This window comes from Helobdella robusta (assembly GCF_000326865.2).
Source record: "Helobdella robusta unplaced genomic scaffold HELROscaffold_11, whole genome shotgun sequence".
NCBI lineage: Eukaryota > Metazoa > Annelida > Clitellata > Rhynchobdellida > Glossiphoniidae > Helobdella > Helobdella robusta.
This window is the reverse complement of record NW_008703617.1, coordinates 3,140,033-3,162,116: the sequence shown is the minus strand read 5'-3', so window position 1 is coordinate 3,162,116 and position 22,084 is coordinate 3,140,033. Positions and strand designations below refer to the sequence as shown.

The window sequence follows — 22,084 nt, the reverse complement described above, 5'->3', positions numbered from 1 at the left end:
TTTCACTTTAATTAAAATTTTGTCATTTTGGACTATGATAAATATGGACAAAATAATATTTCAGTACCACGATGCATATGTTATAAATTTCTTTAAACAACATTTCTCAAAAAAATCACACCACACACACCACAACCCACACCTCACCACACCACACCAAACAACCGACCACCAGCTCAACTGCTGCGGTGCCTCCAACTACATGGACTTCCAGGACAATCTTGAAGTTACCAATAAGTGGCCACGGAATAAAACCTTCTCCATAAAAGTGCAAAACGATGAAAATTTTGAAAATTTAACTTTTTTGGGTACGAAACAAATGCCCCTCGCTTGTTGTAAAAACATGGCAGAATTCCCGAAAATGTACTATAACGACACGAAGTGTATGGCCGACAACAGCACAAACAACAATAACAATCTGGTATGTGTGCGTTTTGTCAAAATTATGTTTGTTTGTGTGTCTTTGAATGTTTTTGTGAGTTTCTGTTTACTTTAACGAAAGTTTGTGTGGTTGCTCATAAAAACCGACCGAAGACCGACCGACCAACTAATTGACCAATCAACCGACCAACCAACTAACCGATCAACCAACCAACCGACCGACCGACCGACCGACCGACCGACCAACCAACCAACCAATTAACCAACTATCAAATAAATAGGGATGCACAGAAGCGATCATGAATGAGATCAAGAAGTCGAAAAGTGAATCGCTCACAATATTTCTGTTTGCTCTCTTCTTACAAGTAACCAACGCTGATTGATTAAATAATTGATTAATTACTGATTGACTGAAATTTATTTATTCATTAGCTTTTGTCTTTATATTCTCAAATTCAATTCTAATTTCTATGCACGATTCTACATATGACAAGTCACAAGGTGGAAAAGAGACAGAATGAGAGAGATGACATATTATTCATTCTAACATTTTGATTAAACAAAAATTTATATTTAAATTTTTCTGGTGGCTAAACTAAACATAACTTTGACAGATAATCCTGTTGATTATGGTCATCGTCATAATCCAGGAGAACAAGGTGTTTGGGAAGGATTAGTAGTCATAAAATCACGAGACTACTTTCCATTTCGTGTTGTTGCGGGACGTCGTCGTGTATCTCATGTTGTTGTTGTGTGTTCGGATGTTTGTTATGGTTGTGTGTGTGTGAGTAGTGTCGTTGTATACTGTTCGCGCGCATGTGATGGATGCATTGTATTCGTTGATATGCAAAAATACACAATCATTCAATTACAATTTTTAAGATGTTTAAATATTTTTCTGTGAACTTCGCTCTTCTTTCATTTTCTTTATTTAGTTGGCACGCCACAAACGTTAATTATTCCATTTTTCATCAGGTAAATTTTTAAATTCCATTTCACATTATCACCTTTTCCATATAACCCCCAAGCACATCTCAATGATTTTTTTTTTTCATAACTTTGCAAATTTACGAATCAAAAACTTGAACAAAATTCATCTGCTAGAAACATTTTGTGGATCTATCAAATTTCAAAATGAAATTTTTTTTTCTTGCAAAAATGAATTAAGATAACGTTAATTTATGCTGTAAGCTGATCGCATTCGTTTGTGTTACTGGCTTATTTTAAGTTACACGAATGATCGACTGAATGAAGAAATGGATGGATGAATGAGAGAATGAATTAATGAACAAACATTTGAATAGATACACACGTCCTTTTTCGATGAACGTATTCCAATATTTTTCAATGGTTATAAATCAATAAATCATTAGTATTTAACCTTGAACTGTACAGATACTTGATACACACACACACACACACACACACACACACACACACACACACACACAAACACACAGATACGTTATACACAAACACACACACGTCCTAATGTCCATCGATTTTAGGGTGTTAAGGTTTCTGATTATTTTTCATTCGCCATATGCTTTCATTAAGTTACTTAACAACTAGACAAATACATATTTATTTTTGTGAAATATTTTTTTTTATTTATTCATCCATTCATTAAATCATTCGTTCATTCATTCATCTCAGAGATACATGCATTCACAACCACAGCACAGAAGGAACATAACTAGTGAAATAGAACATTGAGACTTGTCATCATCTCAAAAACAACTTGCCAACAAATTTATTTCTTGTGTTCCTAGAAAGCGCCAAAAAGAGTGAGCTCCCTAGACACGTATGCAGCCATTAAACATAACAAAAATTAATAAAATTGACTCAGATTCACTGGTTTTCATGGCAATTTGAGAGTCTTGCCAACCATTATCATCAATCATCATCATAAGAAGAAGAAACATATGGTTCAGATTTACTAGGTTTTATGGCATTTTTACGGTGCCTGGCTAACAATTATCATCATCATCACCAGAATAATAAGAGAAATAATAATGAAAATAATAGTAATGATGATGAAGCCGACGCCAGATGCATAGGCATTTCAGCCAGGCTTGCACCGCCACTGAAAGTAAAAATAGCGTGACAATAAACCTTTCACCAAATTATTATCACAACTATTTCTGACCTCCAAAAATCCAAACTACTTGCCACAACGCGTGCCTAGAAAGAGCCGAAGAGTGCGCGCTTCCTAGCCATGTCTGCAGCCAGTACACGTAAAAATAATATAACCGACTCAGAAACTGGTTTCGTGGCAATTTTCAACCTGCCTAGCTAACCATGATCATCATTACCATAATAATAATAGTAAAAGATGAAGAATAGTAAAAATAAAATATAGAAGAAAAACAATTTTTTCACGTTCCTGGACACGTCAGCCATAATAATAATAAGAAAAATAATAAAAGGATTCAGATTCATAATCTTCATCATCCAAATAATAACAAGAAAAAATATGATTCACTATTTTCGATCATCATCAAAATGATAATAATAATAAAAAATAATAAAAATTATTATTATTGATTAAATGTACGGCAAGGTAGACGTACTTAAGTTTCACCGAAAGCCGGTGCGCACATACATTTCCGCCGAGCCTGTCAATTTTGGCAGCCATCATGGACGAGATTCTCATAGAAAGAGAACCCCGCAGTGATGAACGGCTGCCGTTCACCAAACTTCCTTCCACCATCAGCCAGCCAGCGGCCAGTTTTCCCAGCCGCCCCGTTCTACGTATCGGTAGCGTTCCTATGTAACACCCGTCGTCACATGCAGCAAAGCCGACGCCGGATGCAGAGCATCTCAGCCAGGCTAGCATTCACTGCCACTGAAAGAACAAAACTAATGTGATCAATCACAACCATTTTTGATCTCCCAAAAAACTTGCCAACTGCTTACTCCCCGTGTGCCTAGGAAGCGCCGAAGAGAGCGCGCTTTCTAGGCACGTACGCAACCATCAAACATGTTAAAAGATGAAAGTTTGACTCAGATCAACTGGCTTTATAGCAATTATGCTAACCAGTATTATCATCATCGTCACAATAATAATAATTATTATTGATGTTATGTACGGAAAGGCCGACGTACTTAAGTTTCACCGAAAGCCGGTGCGCACATACATTTCCGCCGAGCCCTGCCCACCTCAATTTTGGCAGCCATCATCGGCGAGGTTCTCATAGAAAATGAACCCCGCAGTGATGAACCTGCCGTCTACCCCTAACCCTAACCGCGCAACTCAATATAACTCTATATAGCCGCGCAACTTTATATAGCCGCGCAACTCTATATAACTCTATATAGCCGCGCAACTCTATATAACTCTATATAGCCGCGCAACTCTATATAGCCGCGCAACTTTATATAGCCGCAAAAATCTAAATAACTCTATATAACCGTGCAATTTTATATAGCCGCAAAAATCTATATAACTCCATATAACTGCGCAACTCTATATAGCCGCAAAAATCTATAACTCTATATAACCGCGCAACTCTATATAACTCTATATAACCGCGCAACTCTATATAGCCGTAAAAATCTATATAACTCTATATAACCGCGCAACTCTATATAACTCTATATAATCGCGCAACTCTATATAACTTTATATAGCCGCGCAACTCTATATAACCGCGAAACTCTATATAGCCGCAAAAATCTATATAACTCTATATAGCCGCGCAACTCTATATAGCCGCGCAACTCTATATAGCCGCGCAACTCTATATAGCCGCGCAACTCTATATAGCCGCGCAACTCTATATAACCGCGCACCTCTATATAACTCTATATAGCCGCGCAATTCTATATAACTCTATATCACCACGCAAATCTATATAACCACGAGCGTTACTCCTAGCCAAGTAAGCTAAGCCATCCTCATTTTGGTACAGATGTACCTGTTTAATTGTGTGTAATGTTTGGATGTGTGGAAGATTTGGGTGCGTGTTTGTTTTATTTGTGTGCGTGTTTGTTTGTGTGTGTGATGGCGATGTGAAACAAAAAAAAACACATAATAATCAGTAAGTAAAAAGTAGCAATAGTAAAAATCACCCGCTCAGATAAGTAAGTCCTTGGATAAGAAAAATAGAAAAAAGTTGAAAAGTTGAAGACAAACATAACAACAACAGCTAACAAATGAATGTATTGTAGTTGTGTGTGTGTGTGTGTGTGTGTGTGTGTGTGCAGAGGCGTAGCTAGGGGGGCCAGTATATGTTCTCGGGCGCCAAGTATAGAAGGCTAACAAAATTTTCACAACAAGAGTAAAAACCTTATCACAAGCAAAAAAAAATGAAAAAAATTATATATTTACCAAAAAAAAACTTTACAGATCGATGTAAACGATACGAATCAAAAATATGAAGTATTAATAAATGTCGTTATAAATTTTGACTTCCCATTTTTTAACACATAACAACGCTGCAATTGAAATAAAGAGCACCAACGCCACCTGTACACAGCGTTTCCATGTAAAATTTACTGTTTTGAATTTGGTTTAAAAGTAAACAAAGACGTAGAAACGGTTTAAACTCTTTTAAAGTACAGTAAGCTGTATTTTACAAAGTATTACTGAATATTGCAGATTTGAATAACGTAACTGATCAACCAGAAAAATAAATCTATCATAAACTATGTAAATTATATTTGACAATGACTGAATCATGTCATAATTTTATGTTTCATCTTTAAATACAATGTTCTATTAAAATTTGAATTGTTTTTGTAACCAGTAATTATTACAATGCTAATGTAATAAAAAATGTGATTAAACATGGAGAGGGGGGGCGCCAATTTTATAGTTTGTCTCCGGGCGAAAAATACCCTGGCTACGCCTCCGTGTGTGTGCGTGTGTGTGTATGTATGTGTGTGTATCTCAACCAACCTCAGAAATCTTCTCCACCGCCATCCAACCTCCATTGCACACCGATCATCATTTGACGATGACGACCTCCATCCCTTTGAGACCATTAGACCTGCTAGAAAAAAAATTTCTGACTGAATTCACCATCTTAAACGATGAAAATAATAGTTTCTGAATTTAATATAACAAATAAAAGTCAATTTCTGGATTTAATATTGAAAATGAAAAAAAAAATTAACAATTTTAACATTTGAGACGTAGCCCTTACTGACTCGTGCAGCACCGCCATCTTCCGAACGGCAGAGGATAAGTTGTGTTGTTGTGTTCCCCATCTGGTCTGACACTTGCAACAGATTCATCTCTCACGGATCAGGTAGGCAGACAGGGCGGGAAACACGGGAATGTTTTGGAAAAAAATAATTTTTAAAGTGTTATTAACATTAATATGTATGATGAAAATGACAAATTAAATAATTGTGTGTAATGTTTGTGTTCGTTTCTGAGTAATGTTGTGTTTGATTGTGTGTAATGTTGTGTTTGTTTATGCGTAATGTTGTGTTTGATTGTGTGTAAAGTTGTGTTTGTTTCTGTGTAATGTTATGTTTGATTGTGTGTAATGTTGTGTTTGTTTCTGTGTAATGTTGTGTTTGATTGTGTGTAATGTTTGCTGTGTGTAATGTTGTGTTTGCTGTGTGTTTGATTGTTTTGTTAGTGTGTGATGATGATGTGAAACAAAAACTAACACATAACAATCAATAAATGAGAAGTAGCAAGAATAGAAGTCACCTACCTACCATAAATTAACGCTTATGCCCTAGCTTACCTATAATAATTAGCTCAACTCAAATCTCACCTACTTATGATCAATTAACTCACCTTAGGCCCTAACTTACCTACTTTCAATTAAACTCAACTAACTATTGGCGTCAGTCCAGTAGAGAAAAAAAGTGGAAGAAAGTAGAAAACAAACATGACAATAACACCGAACAAATGAATGTATGCGTGTGTGTGTGTGTATGTATGTGTTGCTTGTGTGTAATGTTGTGTTTGTTTGTGTGTAATGTTTGCTGTGTATTGGATTGTGTGTAATGTTGTGTTTGTTTGTGTGTAATGTTTGCTGTGTGTTGGATTGTGTGTAATGTTGTGTTTGTTTGTGTGTAATGTTTGCTATGTGTTTGTTTGTGTGTAATGTTGTGTTTGTTTGTGTGTAATGTTAAATGATAAATAAATGAGTGGGCGAACGTAAAAAATAACTCTACCTCAGAAATGTTTTCGGCTGACGACTTCAATTTGAGACGCCTCACAGATTGGTCGAAAGCTACCCCACAGTCTGAATGAACTGAACCGTCGAGAAATATTAGAAAGCGATTTTTCATTCAAGATTTTTTCTGCGTACATTTCTGCCAGTTGGTATGTTGATAGGTTTAGTTTATTAATGCTTTTTTTAACGTATAAAAAACATAACGATACGACCTTAAAGGAAACGTTAAGCTAATATTAAAAATGCTCTTAAAGCCTTCCACCGAATATTATTATATCAGAACATAGAGCTTAACTATAGGCAGGGAACGACAGGAATATGAACTATCTAGTTCGCAACTATTTGGTTGGTTCAAGATACTGTACATCAAAAACGTTGGGATTTGTATTACCAAGTGAGCACATTTCTATCTCATACGCGTGTAAAGAAATTAATGACCATCCCTTTTTAGCTAACGTATAAATGTACAGTACACTGTTGGCATGCCAGCCAGCCAGCCAACCAGCCAACCAACACACATTTTATGTATTAATTACTGTAATGCTAGAAAAATATTACTACTACTACTGTTGCCACTACTGCTACTACTACTAACGCTTCTTCTACAGCTATTACTGCAACTGCAATTTTTGTAGTCAGGCAATTTTGTAGCAACTTGGTATTTTTATTTAAATGTATAAAATTTCAATAATGTCACTCTTATATTATTTCCTTGAGCCACAACCTTATTTAATATTTGTAGTTGGAATTAGATATCTACATCACATACATATATAATATATATATATAATTAATATGACTTGAAAATTTTATCTAAATACGAATATATATATATATATATATTCAAATTCAAATTACCTCTGTTGAGCAGCTGTGGTCGTTGCGGCTCGACTGTGGCCGTTGATGATCGACTGTGGTGGTCGTTCTTGATCAACTGAATGACGTTTCAGGTGAACGAAAACAAAAGGCAACTAAACTGACGTAACCAGATAATAAATTAAAATGAAAGAGCCAATATTTTTCAGTCTTTGGATGCAACTTTTAATGCGTTGAAAACACTTAACGAAGAAACTGATATTCCACATAAATTTAAATTTAACGTTTCGGCAGTTATAATTGTGAATTTGCGATCGTAGCGAGATAATGGCAGTCAAATACCGTTCGAGTTGAACGCACTTTTGAACTTAACTGCGGTAGAAAAATAAGTGACAATCCCTTTTTTCAAAACGTGTGTGTAGGTGTACGTAGGTACACGTTCGACATGCCAAGTGACTAGCCGACCGGTCGACATACATTTTATGTATCAGTATTACTTATTGTACGTGTGTGTGTGTGTGTCTGTGTGTGTATGTGTTGCTGCTACTACTGCTGCATATTGCTACTGCTGCATATTGCTACTACTGCTGCTACTACAGCTGCTACTGCTAATACTACAATTTAGTAAATAAATTCAAAAGTTCGTGCCAATGCTAAAAGTAGTATTGTTGTTACTGGCATTTTTATTATAACTCTTGTTATAATTATTTCATTACAATTATTTTCAGTTTTTAAAATCATAAAAATCTCGTTAATGAATGTAACTTAGACGAATGAAATTTTCTTCATCATCGTTTACTTAGAATCATTTGGTCAAGTTTAACAACTTAGTTTATTGGAATTGATTGATTGGTTGATTGATTGGTTGATTGGTTGATTGATTGATTGATTGATTGATTGATTGATTGGTTGATTGATTGATTGATTGATTGATTGGTTGATTGATTGATTGGTTGATTATTGGTTGATTGATTATTGGTTGATTGATTGATTGAGTGTGTGTTTGTGTGTGCGTGTATAGATGAAATTATAAAATTATATATATACAAATCCACTTATTTGTTATCTACTTATCTGCTGTACAGAAACAAGCGTTTGCTATATTTGAATAAACTTGTAATATTGACATGGCAAAATGAAATTGGATCAATCAAATGATTCACCGAATAAATACAACACACACATATAATAATCAAAATAATCACAACAGTCATAAAACTTTTACATACATTTCATAAAGATTTATGAACCGTGCATGAATTATTTATTGAAGTTTAATAACGTAAAATTTTAAAGTTGATCTATATTTCAAAACCTATGTTAAATGTTTCTTAATATGTTTGTTTAGTCTAAAAAAAGTAAATCAACAAATGTTTATTCCATATAGGAATAATTTTTAAAGTAATTTATTGCAAATTAATGAGGTGATAATGAAAGAAAATTTAAAATAACAACACAGGCGTTTGCTCGACAGTTAAAATCAAACGTCATAAAACGATGAAAAAAACATTTTATGATTTAATTCGTTTAAAAATGTTTCTAAATGAAAAAATTAACACGAGTAATCTATTGAATCATCATTGTTGTCATCACTAATCATGATTAATTTAACTATCATATAACCCAGCCCAACTTTGAGAGCTCTTACTATTACTTCTTCTACTACTACTACTACCGCTGTTGCTGCTGCTGCTACTACTACTACTACTACTACTACTACTACTCCTGCTGCTGCTACTGGTGGTGAGAACAATGTGACAAATAAATGATGAAAGTATAAACGATGATAGAAAAGAAGAAGAAGAAGAAGAAGAAGAAAAAGAAGAAGAAGAAGAAGAAGAAGAAGAAGAAGAAGAAGAAAAAGAAGAAGAAGAAGAAGAAGAAGAAGAAGAAGAAGAAGAAGAAGAAGAAGAAGAAGAAGAAGAAGAAAAAGAAGAAGAAGAAGAAGAAGAAGAAGAAGAAGAAGAAGAAGAAGAAGAAGAAGGAACAATTAGTGACAAACTGGCAATGGACATAAAAATAATATTTCCACGTTCCTAGTGTGGTGTGGATTCAGTCGATGTTCTATTGTTTTTAATGGAAGTGCTTCACATGGGATTCTCTATAAATAACATTTTTATGGAAGTATCCGTGTTGTCTTAACTGTTGTAACATCGTAGGATTTTTTCAGCGGTGTTGTTGTTGTTGGTGTAGTCATTGTTTTTTCAATGTTCCTTCATTCTGTTGTTGATGTTTGATGTTTTCAACGAAGTTTATTTTGTTGTTGTTCATTTATTTGTGTGTGTATGTGTGTTGTGTGTGTGTATGTGTGTGTGTGTGTGTGTGTGTGTGTGTGTGTGTGTGTGTGTGTGTGTGTGTGTGTGTGTGTGTGTGTGTACTAAGATACTAAGAACGCTATTTGTGGTTTGCCTTTAGGAAGAAAATGATTCATTCATCTTTGTTGCTGCTTGCTGTCGTGAAAACGAGATAATGATAAATTATAATTTCCGGAGGTAGAACTGTTTTTCGCTAAACTTGAAATCTAAAATGAGAAATGTATTTTAAAATAAATTTATTTCATCGTCAGTTCAAATCTCTACTAACATGTACATAATATCAGATAGATGGAGTTGTCGCCATCATTATGAACGCCACCAATGACGTCATTATAAGTATATCATCATCATCATCATAATTATCGCCATCAACGTCGCCGTAATAGCTACCGTTTGAATCACTACCAACGTTATGCACTCACCAAGGTACATGCTACAGCTGTCTAGATACATGATATAACCACAGAGATACATGATATAACCACAGAGATACGTGATGTAACAACAGTAATACATGCTACTAAAACCAAGATGCATGATATAACCACAAAGATGCGTGATATAACCACAAAGATAAAGGATGTAACCACCAAAAAACATAAAAAAAGTACATGCAATTTTTCTGGGTTGGCGGACCAAGTTCCTCATAAAACCTGAGACGACAGACTGTGTATTTACTAGTTATGTACATACACATATACATACACATACGTACACACGCATGCATACACATGCATGCGTGCATGCACAAATGCACTAATACATGCATTAGTGTAGAGCGTGGTTGTATAGCTGTGAATGTAATTTACACACAGTTTAAGGTCTCAGGGACAATGAAAAACTGCTCTTATTAACTGTCTTTGCTGTCATTATTATCACATCATTATTTTCGTCGTCATCATTACAATGATTGTACTTCAACATCTTCGTCATCATCATCGTTTTTATCATCATCATCATCATCATCATCATCATCATTGTTGTTGTTGTTGTTGTTGTTGTTACCATCATGTTCGTCAACACTGATGTTCTCGTCATCGGCATCTTCATCAGCAATCAATAAACCTATAAAATCAGTGCTAACTTTATCAGTTTAAATTGCGACCTTAATATCAATCTATTTTTGAATTCAACTCAATTTTCAACAATTGTTGGTACATTAATTGAATGAGTAATTTATAAATTAGATTGGTAGATGCTTCGGCTTTGATTTCCTGTTGCTGTTGTTACAATTGTTACAAATGAGAATTATAAAGATGCTATGACGCTTACGTTGATATAATAGAAAGTAACGAACAAGAAAGCCTCACTCGTAACAATTATATTTAGGATAATTATAGAGATGCTATAGCGTTTATGTTGATATAGTAAAAAGTTATAAACGAGAGAGAGTACATGAAAAATACCTCTATTACAAATACTGAAACTCATCATTGTTCAGTACAATTACTGCTCAATACAGCGTATTTTAGTTATACAGTGCAGTACTTACTCGGTATAAATATGAAACAACGTGCCGATGTAACTAGTAGCGGTTTACTCACTGTTCCTATACGATTAATAACGTAACAATGCCAACATAAATTCAACAATAACTGATGCTTGTATGTGGGATGGAATACAATAGAGATTAAATAAATGGCTTTGATAGAAGGCAGGTCAACTGTTGTTACTGGTGTGATTGACATTATTGTTACTGCTGTAGTAATAGGTGTTATTGTTAACGTTGTCGTTGTTGTGGTTCTTCTGATTTTGTTGCTGCAAATCTATTATTGTTGTTGTTGGTGCAAAAATTGTTTTACCACTATCTTTAATGACGGTATCGTAAGTTTGGCTGTTGGATCTCCCAATAGCGGCAAATATTGGAAAAGAAATTGTGAATTTTTGTAATGTTTGACTTTTATATTAAACGATAGAGACGCCATTCTCTGATTTGTTGTTGTCACGCGCTGACCTGGTTCGATTACTAGGTGTCCGAATCTAAAAGGTTACTAAATGCTAACTTGTGTCTGTGTATACCATGCGTTGATCACGCTATAGAAGCACAGCGTGGATGCACGTACAATCTTTTTGGAACGTGAGTTTAATTCCAAATAAGTGATAAAAGATTCATAAATAGCTGAAGATATCAGAGTTGTCTGGCGAAAAACTTAATTTTTCTTAAAATCTATAATGTCTACATAACAGAAAATCTGTTTACACCAAAACATATGAAAAATATTTTGTTTAAATTAAGGTTTGAGAGAAATTATTTTAAATATTACAACTAACCTTATGAGAGGACTACGTTAAATTATTCATTTCATCCACCATTTGATTCTACAGTCACCAAAACTTCCTCCGTAAGACTTGAAATGAGTAAACAAGTTGACTGGTTGTAAGGTAAGGGTTTGAGCTGTGAACTAATCTTCACATCAGTTATTAGTAAATTTTTTAGTTAATATTATAATTACTATTTCAACAAAAATTAATATTATTATCATTTATTTTAATGTTACAAATTTGTTTGTGATGACTGCATGACAAAACATTTTTACAGACATTAAGTAGGTTATCGGGGATCAGTTAAATTTCAGTTGATGAAAGATATTTTTTCAACTAAAGTTATACATTCCTAGATGATGAAATGAATGACAATGAAAAAATAATTGAAATTTTTCACAAATCAAAGTTACCAACAAAACAAACTTTTATCAACAACACAAACAACAACAACACAAACAAACAGTAAACTGCGTATTTTGTTGTTAATTTTACCAGATTGATTCTATTGATTCTACGCTTCATTTTGATGGCACGGTTGATCTGGAAAATTTTTTGATGACTCCTGCTTAAGTTGTTTTCTTGCTTGTTGTTGTGGTTACATCTGTTGTCCATGTTATTATTTAGTTGTCATGATTGTTGTTGTTAGTGTTGTCCGTGTTTATTATTATTTGTTGATGATTTCAATTTTTAGTCTTGTCGTGAACGCTGTGTTGTTGTTCTAATTTTACGTGTTTGATTTTTGTCATTTGGCCCATTGTTGAAACGTTAATATTTGTTGTTCTCGCAGTTACAATGTTAGCGTAGCTACATTGTTGGTGTTGTTGCGTTGTTGGCGTTGTTACAGTGCTAATGACTTTGATACTAAAAACTTATTCAGTCAGTTTATGGGATTGTATTCATCAGGTTTTGTTGCTATTCTAGTTCGTTTGTGCACGAATGCTAAAGATAATACGGTACATTACATTTATGTTGTAGGTAGATAATTAGCTTTCCACTTAGACACACTTAACCTTTTGATTTGATTTCTGTTGTGGCAAAAAACATCAACCGATATTTCTTTTTTGAAAAAAACGTTCTTTAGAATGTAAGAGTTGTTGTTTGGGTTTGGGAAGTTGTTGTTGTTGTTGTTGTTCAGAATTTACAAACATTTGCTGAAGATACGGAAATCGTTGTTGTGGATGTAGAAATTGTTGGTCTGTTAAAGCAACCGTAATCGTTCACGTTGTCCTTGGTTCATAGCCAGCCAATTTCAACATTACACAAATTAAAATACGACAAATTTGGTGTTTACAAAAAAATTCAAACAATTAAGTAACCTAAAAACTTTTTTATCTTAAATGTGGTTAACTGTACGTCAAATGTGAACTGAAACCCTTCAGGAGCTGGCAAGTTTTTTTAGTCTGTAAATCTTCAGTTAAACTATAAAGAATAGTAAACAAAAATGATGAATTAATTTGACGTAGATTGTAAAAAATTTTCGGAAGCTGGGAAGCAAAAATTATTAAAAAAACTGTGTAAATGATCATTATTTTTGCTATTTTCCAACGATTCACATAACAATTTTGTAATTTTTCCTGTGCAAGTTGAAATAAATTTTTTTTTACAAAAGTGCAAACATTATATTTATGATGACAATTTCAATAATAATTTATCCTCACTTCAAATTTTTTTAGGGGGTGGAAAGTACCTTACGTCCCCTTCTTCTCAGGTCGACACCAAGTTATCACTCACATGTAACAGATCTTGGTAAAATTGAATCAAACATGGATCCATCAACCAAAATAGTGGGTACCTGTTAAAATATGTTATAGATATTAAAGAGCTATACGTAAGTAGTCTTGTGCAAGAGAAGTTGCATACAACATAACCATCACACCGTCCATTCGTATTAATAATTATTTTTATTATATTATTACCATAATAATAATTATTATTATTATTATTTATATTTGTACTACTACTGTTATAATTATTTTTAACATTGTTGTTACACATTTGCAAGACAATGTAGGTTGAGATCCTGAACACTTGAGTGAGGTAGGTAGATGGCTCGAAAAATTATGATCGATATTTATGTTGTTGATAATAATAATGATGATGTTCATTGCGCATGGTACTACTGCTGCTGCTATTGCTGCTGACGATGATGATAATGGCGATGATAATGATGATGATAATAAGGATGATGACAACGACGACGATGATGATGACAGACGATGACCATGCTGACTTGGAAGAGGAATGAACTGTTTAAGTAGGTTTTTGACTCTGCTGTTTTTGAGGTGAGAATGAATGAATGAATGAATGAATTAATTAATTATTTAATTATTTAAATAACAGATAAATTAATAAATTAATGAAAGAAAATAAAAAAAAAGAAAAATTCAACAACAGCAGCGGTTATATACCCCCAGTAACGTCAATATACCGAGAGCCGCGCTCAACATCTTCCAGGCTACACCTCAATCTTCACAGAAGAAATAAAAGCCATAGACATGGCGTTATCCTTCATATTTATATTAGATTCTCAACAAAGACCAAAAGCGTAGAAGAAGAAGAAAAAGAAGAAGAAGAAGAAGAAGAAGAAGAAGAAGAAGAAGGAAAAGAAGAAGAAAAAGAATTAATAAAATATGAATAAATAAATTAATAATTGATTGATTGAATGCTTGATAGCTGACAAATGAATGAAAATTCAGTGATTAAATGAATGAATGACAGACAGATAGAAATTATTGTAAACATTATTATAACGATTAATATTAACGATGTTACAATAATCGTTATCAGATACGTGGATGATAGCAATTGCATGTAACAGCAATGGACTAATTTAAGTACGAAGTAAAATAATAATAATAATATTATTATCATTATTATATTATTACTTCTGCTATTTTTGTTGAAAATGTTACCATGGTGATGATGATTTTAGTTAAACTGATGACAAAGAAAGGGCGATAATAAGATCGAGAATGAAAATGATGATGAGGAGGAAGAAAATGAAGATGGTTATAATGATGGTGATGGTGAAAACGATGATGGTTTTAATTATAATGATGATGGTTATAATTATAATGATGGTGATGACAGTTCTGACAGAAAAAAGATCCGTATCTAGGTGGGATCGAGAGCCAGTTTCATATAAACTGGAAACGGTTTAAATTTGAAAATGTACACACAGTTGTGGGATATGCTGGAAATGGGACCGCAAACTATTCCTATTTTATGCCACGCCCCTGTTAAAATTCTCCAGATCCGCCAGTGAAATGATTTGGAAGATGGCATGGTCAAGGATGATGATGATGATAACGACGACGACGATGATGATGATGATAATACTAATAATGATAATGATGTTGATGATAATGTTGCAATTGCTGATGAAAATCTACAACAAGGTTTTCTGTGACTGAAATAAAATTCACTGGCAATATTTAATATGATTTAGTAGTAGTAATAGCAGCGGCAGCAGCAGCAGCAGTAGTAGTAGTTGTTGTTGTTGTGGCAGTAGTAGTAGTAGTAGTAGCAGCAGCAGCCATAGTAGTAGTAGTAATTGTGTAATACTTTAAATGATGATATTTTTTGCTAATGTTATCATCATATACGAGTTTCCACGTTATCATTATTGATATCACAGTGATATTGATGTAGTTAATGTCATTTAATGCTGGTGTAAATGTTGTTGTGTTAATGTTGTTGATGTTGTTTTTAGCCGATGTCTGTGGTCTGACGTATTGTCTAGTCTTTCAAAAGGTTGTTGCTGTTGTTTTTGTAGTAGTAGTTGTTGTTGTTTTAGTTGAATAAAACAAATTTGACGTTGTTTGGTATGATTTCATGACGATGTTAGTTTCACAATTTTTTCCTTTCAGCACATATTGTTCATCCATAAAGATGATCTCGTTGGAAAATTAATTACCAGTTTTGTCGCTAGTGTCGTTGTTTAAAAGAGAATCACCTCTCGTCTATGATGGGTCTTACTGGTGATGATTCTGACAAGTTTCTGTTTATCAGGTTTATTTAAAATTGTTGTTGATTTTCAAACCGATGTTGAAGTGAAGTGTCTATGATAAAGCTGAAGTTGTGAGATGCGTCCCTTCCAAGTTGATGTTATTGTTTAAGATGCTGTTTAAGTTAATGTTATTGTTGTTTGAAAATGACAACAATGATGTCATTCAAGTTGATGTAATGGATGTTACTGTACAAAAAAATGATGTTGTTGCAGCTATGTCGTTGATGAAATGATTATGGCTCTCTATTGCGCCTTAACCAAATCTGGAACGCTCTTAAATGGAGATTTTTTTTCTAAGCAACTACACTCAGCAATGCCAAAGCAAAAAAAACTTTTTATTATAAAAAATTACTTACCGTTAATAAAAATTTTGCGATGTCTGATATGCATACGTCGTCTAGAGAAGATAAATTTATATATATTTAATTATTTATTTAAAATTAATAAATAAATACCTGATAATTTTTATGCAAATTTTGAAAAAATTGAATTTTTTTTATAAACAGCAGACAACTTTAACTGTTTAATATAACGAAAATCCATTGGCAAATACAAGAGTCTGATGTAAACCATGCATTTGCTGAATTTTATTATATAAATAAACATCACTTTATGAAAATATATTCTTCGTTTGGGTATAATTACTTCATACTGTGTGTGTATATATATATATATGTATGTTTGTACGTGTGTGTACATATTTGTATGTGTGTATGTATGTGCGTGTTTAGACGCGTGTGCGTGTCTGTGTGTCTACGTATGCGTCTGCTTACATTTGACCTTCGTGTTTGTATGCGAAACATGATGCTATGGGTAGTTTTTTGTTTTGTGTGTGTGTGTGTGTGTGTGTGTGTGCGACTATGTGTCGTTATTTACACATGTGTGTGCCTATGTTTATGCGTTCGTGTGTTCATCTATGTGTTCGTTCTGTGTTGTCTACGAAATGTAAACAAACCACCGATGCACTATTTCGAAGCCATCGGAAAACCCGAGAAGATAATAATAGAAGCAGCTGCGATTGCATATGTAGCAAGCAAACACTGCGAAACATACGTGTGTGTGTATGTATGTATGTGTGTATATGTATGTATGTATGCATATATGTATGTATATGTATGAATGTATGTATATATGTATGTATGTATGTAAATATCAATGTACTGCTCTCATACAAACAAATTCAACAGAGCACACACACACACGCGCACACACACACAAACTTATATACGGACATTGATGAGAAAAAATTGCAATGCATATATTATTGATGCATGCATGTACTGTACTTATATGTGTATGTATACAAAGACATACATGTTTGCGTACATTCAGATGAGATGCATGCGCGTATACATGCATGTATGTACTGTGTATGTATACGAATAGATGAATTAAATAGATGATACATTGGAATGTTGAATGTGGAATAAAAAAACAGCATGTAACATGCTGCAACACGCTCAAGCTTATAATTTCATTTACAAGTAAAACAATTGTAATCTCCTAAAAATGCAAATTATCCCACAAACAATCAATATGAAATTCAATATGAAAATATACGTAAACATACCTACACACATATATATATACGCATACATACCTATGTATGTATGTATGTATGTATATATGTATGTTTGTATGTATGTATGTTTGTATGTATGTATGTATGTATGTATGTATGTATGTATGTATGTATGTATGTATGTATGTATGTATGTATGTATGTATGTATGTATGTATGTATGTATGTATGTATGTATATACGTATGTATATACGTATGTATGTATGTATGTATGCATGTGTGTGAGCATTTTACAGGTATGTATAAAAACTACACATTTATTTATATATAAAATTATCATTTAATTAATCAGAAAATAAGTGGAAATAAGTAAAAGATTTGGGCGTAGCTCTATTCAATAGCTTAACTAAATCTATCATTGAAACAACATAACATGTATAGGCGAAATGTTGCATCAATATTGATCTACCAAAGCAACATGTATATGTAGTATCATATCAATACGCTGTTATAACATATCGTATAGATACAATGTGGTATATTATTATTATTATCATCATTATTATTATAGCTATCATTTGGTTACAGGACACACTCTACTCAATATAGAATCGTTGAACATTTTCAGGGGTTAATTTTACAAGTTTTCTGAACTTTTCATACTCTGTCCATACTATTTTATCTTTGGTTACGTCATTTAGTTTTGGCTACTTATTTTTTTGTCTTTGGTAACTTCATTCAGTCATGAGATGGTTTATATCTCTATCATTCTCAATCCGATGAATTATTTTTTTACAGCCCTCATGAAGTGGTTGTCCGGAGCGAGTGAAGAGGAAAATTTTATTCATTCATTTTGTCTTCGTCGTTGTTGTTGTTTATATTATCTTATTATTGTTGTAATTATTACTAATAACTTTTCATTATTGCAATTTATACGAACAATTTTCTATTTTTGAATTATTTTGATTCTATATTTATGGAAACCTTACAAAATTAACAAACATTTTCAGGCATATATACTATACAGACAGATATTGTTATTTATTGACATTAATTTTTCTTCTGAGGACATTTATCTTTTAATTGCAGTATTATGAAACAATATTAAACATAAAAACGACTTAGCAACTTTTATTAAAAAAAGTTTCATCAGACTAAGGAGTGAGCCAGCCAGCCAGCCAGCCTAAGTACGTACAAACACATTAAGGAAGAAGCAATAGCAGCAACCAACCAACCAAACACTTGAGAGGTAGACATCCAATTTTAAGCCACACACACACACACACACACAAACGCACGCACGCACACACAGCTAACACGTGAAGTGCAGTGCAAAGGAAGGTAAGATTACATACAAATATATACAAATATATACAAACTTATATACAAACTATATATATACATATTTTGTTTGTTTATATACAATCACATCAAACCAGATGCATACCAAAACTATTAATATAGCGACACTACCAATACAAATACATAGAGTTTGTTTTCATACGATGCTGCACAAGAACATACAGAATTTCACGGACACATGTTCAATACTTCTCACAAATAATCATCAGCGGTTGCAAAGTTACTAATATATAAACAAAAACATAAACAAATTTTTATACAAATATACACAAATTTATATACAAAGATACATATTGTCTTTAAACGTATACAAATTTTTATACAATCGTATCTAAAAAAAATGTATGTATACAACAGAACGATGCTGATGTTTTTGGGAAAATGATTACTGATTCAAACACAGGCATACTAAATTGCACTGTTAATTAACCGGCAACCAATATTCAGGATAAAAAACTTTGCTTGTTTTATAAAAAAAAGTATTGTTTGTATGTAAATAAATTCATACACGTACATACACATTTAAACACACACATAACTATCTATATGCACTTAGATAGTTGGATTGATAGATAGTTAGATAGATAGATGTATCTATACACAATACATCCTACACGCAAATTGCTTTTAAAAAGCAATAATGAACAGTATTAAAGGCATATTTATTGCCTATTAACAAGCTCTCCAAATAGGCAACAACGAATAAAAACAAAAATATAAAATTTGTTTTTAATTTTTTATTTGTAAATAAATATTCATCATAATGATTTCGTTCAATACAAATTATCATTATATTATTATACTTATGAATCAAAGCAAAATGTAGTATATTATCACTATTATAAAGTTTTAGTATGTGTATGTGTGCTTGCATGCATATATGAGTGTGTTTAAACGTGTGTGTATATGGGCGAATATGTAGTGTGTATGTGTGTGTGTGTGTGTGTGTGTGTGTGTGTGTGTGTGTGTGTGGTGTGGTGTGTGTGATGTGGTGTGTGTGATCAAGTATCAACAAGCAAGAGTGAGTGAAACAGTTCTTCCACGGAATCACAGAAGTGAACGTAAACAATTGATAGTGCTGCTCCACATGAACTGCTACTACCTCCAAATTATTCCTCCTTATCGTCGGATGCTGCGTTTTTTATTTATTCTTTTATTTTTATTATTTTTTTAATAATTTTTTTTTCATTTTCTGAAACGTTCTTCAAGTTTTTTTGTTTTTTTTTTTCTAAAATTTTCGGAAAAGGTCAATTTTTTTAAACAACAAATAACTTTATCACCCGAAATTTTTGTGTGGAATTTTTAAATTATTCATATCCGTTTCTGAGAATGCAATTTTTCAAAAAAAAACCTTTTCAACTTTTTTCTTGAAGTTTTTAAACTTCAATTTTTCTTCAATCTTCCTGATTTGCCAGCTTCTTTTTTTGCACCATTACCTGGTCAACCGTCACTTCTCATATCACCATCGTCGTCGTCATCGTCATTGTTATTATCATCATCATAATCATCATCTATTATTATTATTATGATTATTATTATTGTTGTTGTTGTTATTATTATAAGTACATTTCTTAATAATTCATTTTATAAGGCATCCCTTTTAATATTTGATTTCTTATTTCGACAAGCATATTGTACAGGCCCGGTTCTAGGACTCTTTTGTGCGTAGACAAGCATGGATATAAATATGGATGTATATGTATATATATATATATATATATATATATATTTATATATGCCAATTTGGCGGTCCTTTGCAATAATTTTTTATTTGAAAAGTTAAACGAAATCTGGTTATCCTAACTCCAATCTTATTTTAGTTTTTTTAGAAAAGTTATCTTAACTTCAATGTCATTTTACTTTAGTAGAAAAGATATTTGATATATGCAAATATATTTTACAAGTTTATATAATTGACATGAGCATACTTATACTATACTCGAATAATTCGATTCACAATAAAAAATTACGTCAACTACGTCTAGAACCAGGCCTGAGTATGTCAATAAAATATGTTGCTGTTGTTATTATTCCTATTCATACAAATTACATCATTAGTAAAGCTATCACCATCACCATCGTCACAATCACCATGACAGCTGCCAAGAGTAACCTACCTAGGATGATAACGCTAACGTTTCTACCACCACCATTGTCGTAATCATCTTCATTGTCATCATCATCGTCGTCGTCGTCTTCGCCATTTTGATGGTGATGACCTTTATTGAAAAAATTCATGAAACAGTTGCTAGTATTCTCAGAGGATTTTTCCAATTAGGACTTCGCGCATTTCACCCATTTTGAAAAAAACCTAACTTCATTTTTTTTTTATTATTATTATTTATATTATTATCATCATTATTATTAAATTTTATTATGCTTTTTATTTAATTTTAATTTTTTTAATTAACGGAATTGCATTTGACACTTTATTATATTTCATTATTTTATTTTATTTGTTATTGTTTTTTATTGCTGAATAAAAGACCGTTCCCATTATTATTATTATTGTTGTTGTTAGTGGAGTAATGACATGCGACAAGTAAATGAGAATGTTTAAGGTGATGATGATACTGATGAGGATAGTGATAATGATGACACTAAAGATGAAAGTAACGATGGTGATACTGATGATGATACTGATGTTTGTGATGATACTGATGTTTGTGATGATACTGATGTTTGTGATGACGATGATGACGATGGTGATTGTGTTAATAACAGATGTCAGAACGATTAGGAACTGACAATGACGGCGCTGACAAATATGAAGACAGGATAAACTGGACAGCAGAAGTGGCTCATCTGTAAATGTATGAAAGTAAAAATATCGGAGTAGTAATTTCTTAAATGTAGTAGTAGCATTGTAGTGGTAGCAATAGTAACTAAAACAAAAGATGTAACTAATTAAATTGTTGTATTAGTAGTAGTAGTGGTAGTTAGTATTTGTGGCAGTTGAAGCTGCAAATTTTGTAGTAGAGGTCGTATCTGTAGCAGCGGCAATTGCAGCCGCGGCAGTAGTAGTAGTAGCAGCAGCAGCAGTAGTAGTAGCAGCAGGCAGCAGCAGTAGTAGTAGTGGTGGTAATAGATAATTAATTAGCTGTTGTCGTAATGTTAGAAAATTTTTTTCTTGAAAAACATTACTTGAATTGAAAACATTGAATTGAAAAGTAGTCATCAAATACTCACATAGATATCACATTTCAGTGGCCTTGATTTAGTGTTATACCTAGAATACGATTTGTTATAGCTGTAATTATGCCAGCAGCC

At 32.8% G+C, this 22,084-nt stretch overlaps 1 protein-coding gene across 1 annotated transcript in view; it reads left to right on the top strand.

Moving 5' to 3' along the window:
* Positions 1 to 2,680, top strand: part of HELRODRAFT_190223 (hypothetical protein) — a gene marked incomplete at its 3' end in the record, with an annotated part of 8,757 nt that extends 6,077 nt beyond the window's left edge. The window contains exons 9-13 of the mRNA XM_009012913.1: positions 176 to 421; positions 663 to 746; positions 996 to 1,040; positions 2,378 to 2,473; positions 2,570 to 2,680. Coding sequence (XP_009011161.1) covers positions 176 to 421; positions 663 to 746; positions 996 to 1,040; positions 2,378 to 2,473; positions 2,570 to 2,680 — 582 coding nt within the window. The remainder of the gene's footprint in view (positions 1 to 175; positions 422 to 662; positions 747 to 995; positions 1,041 to 2,377; positions 2,474 to 2,569) is intronic.
* Positions 2,681 to 22,084: the final 19,404 nt, after the last annotated feature.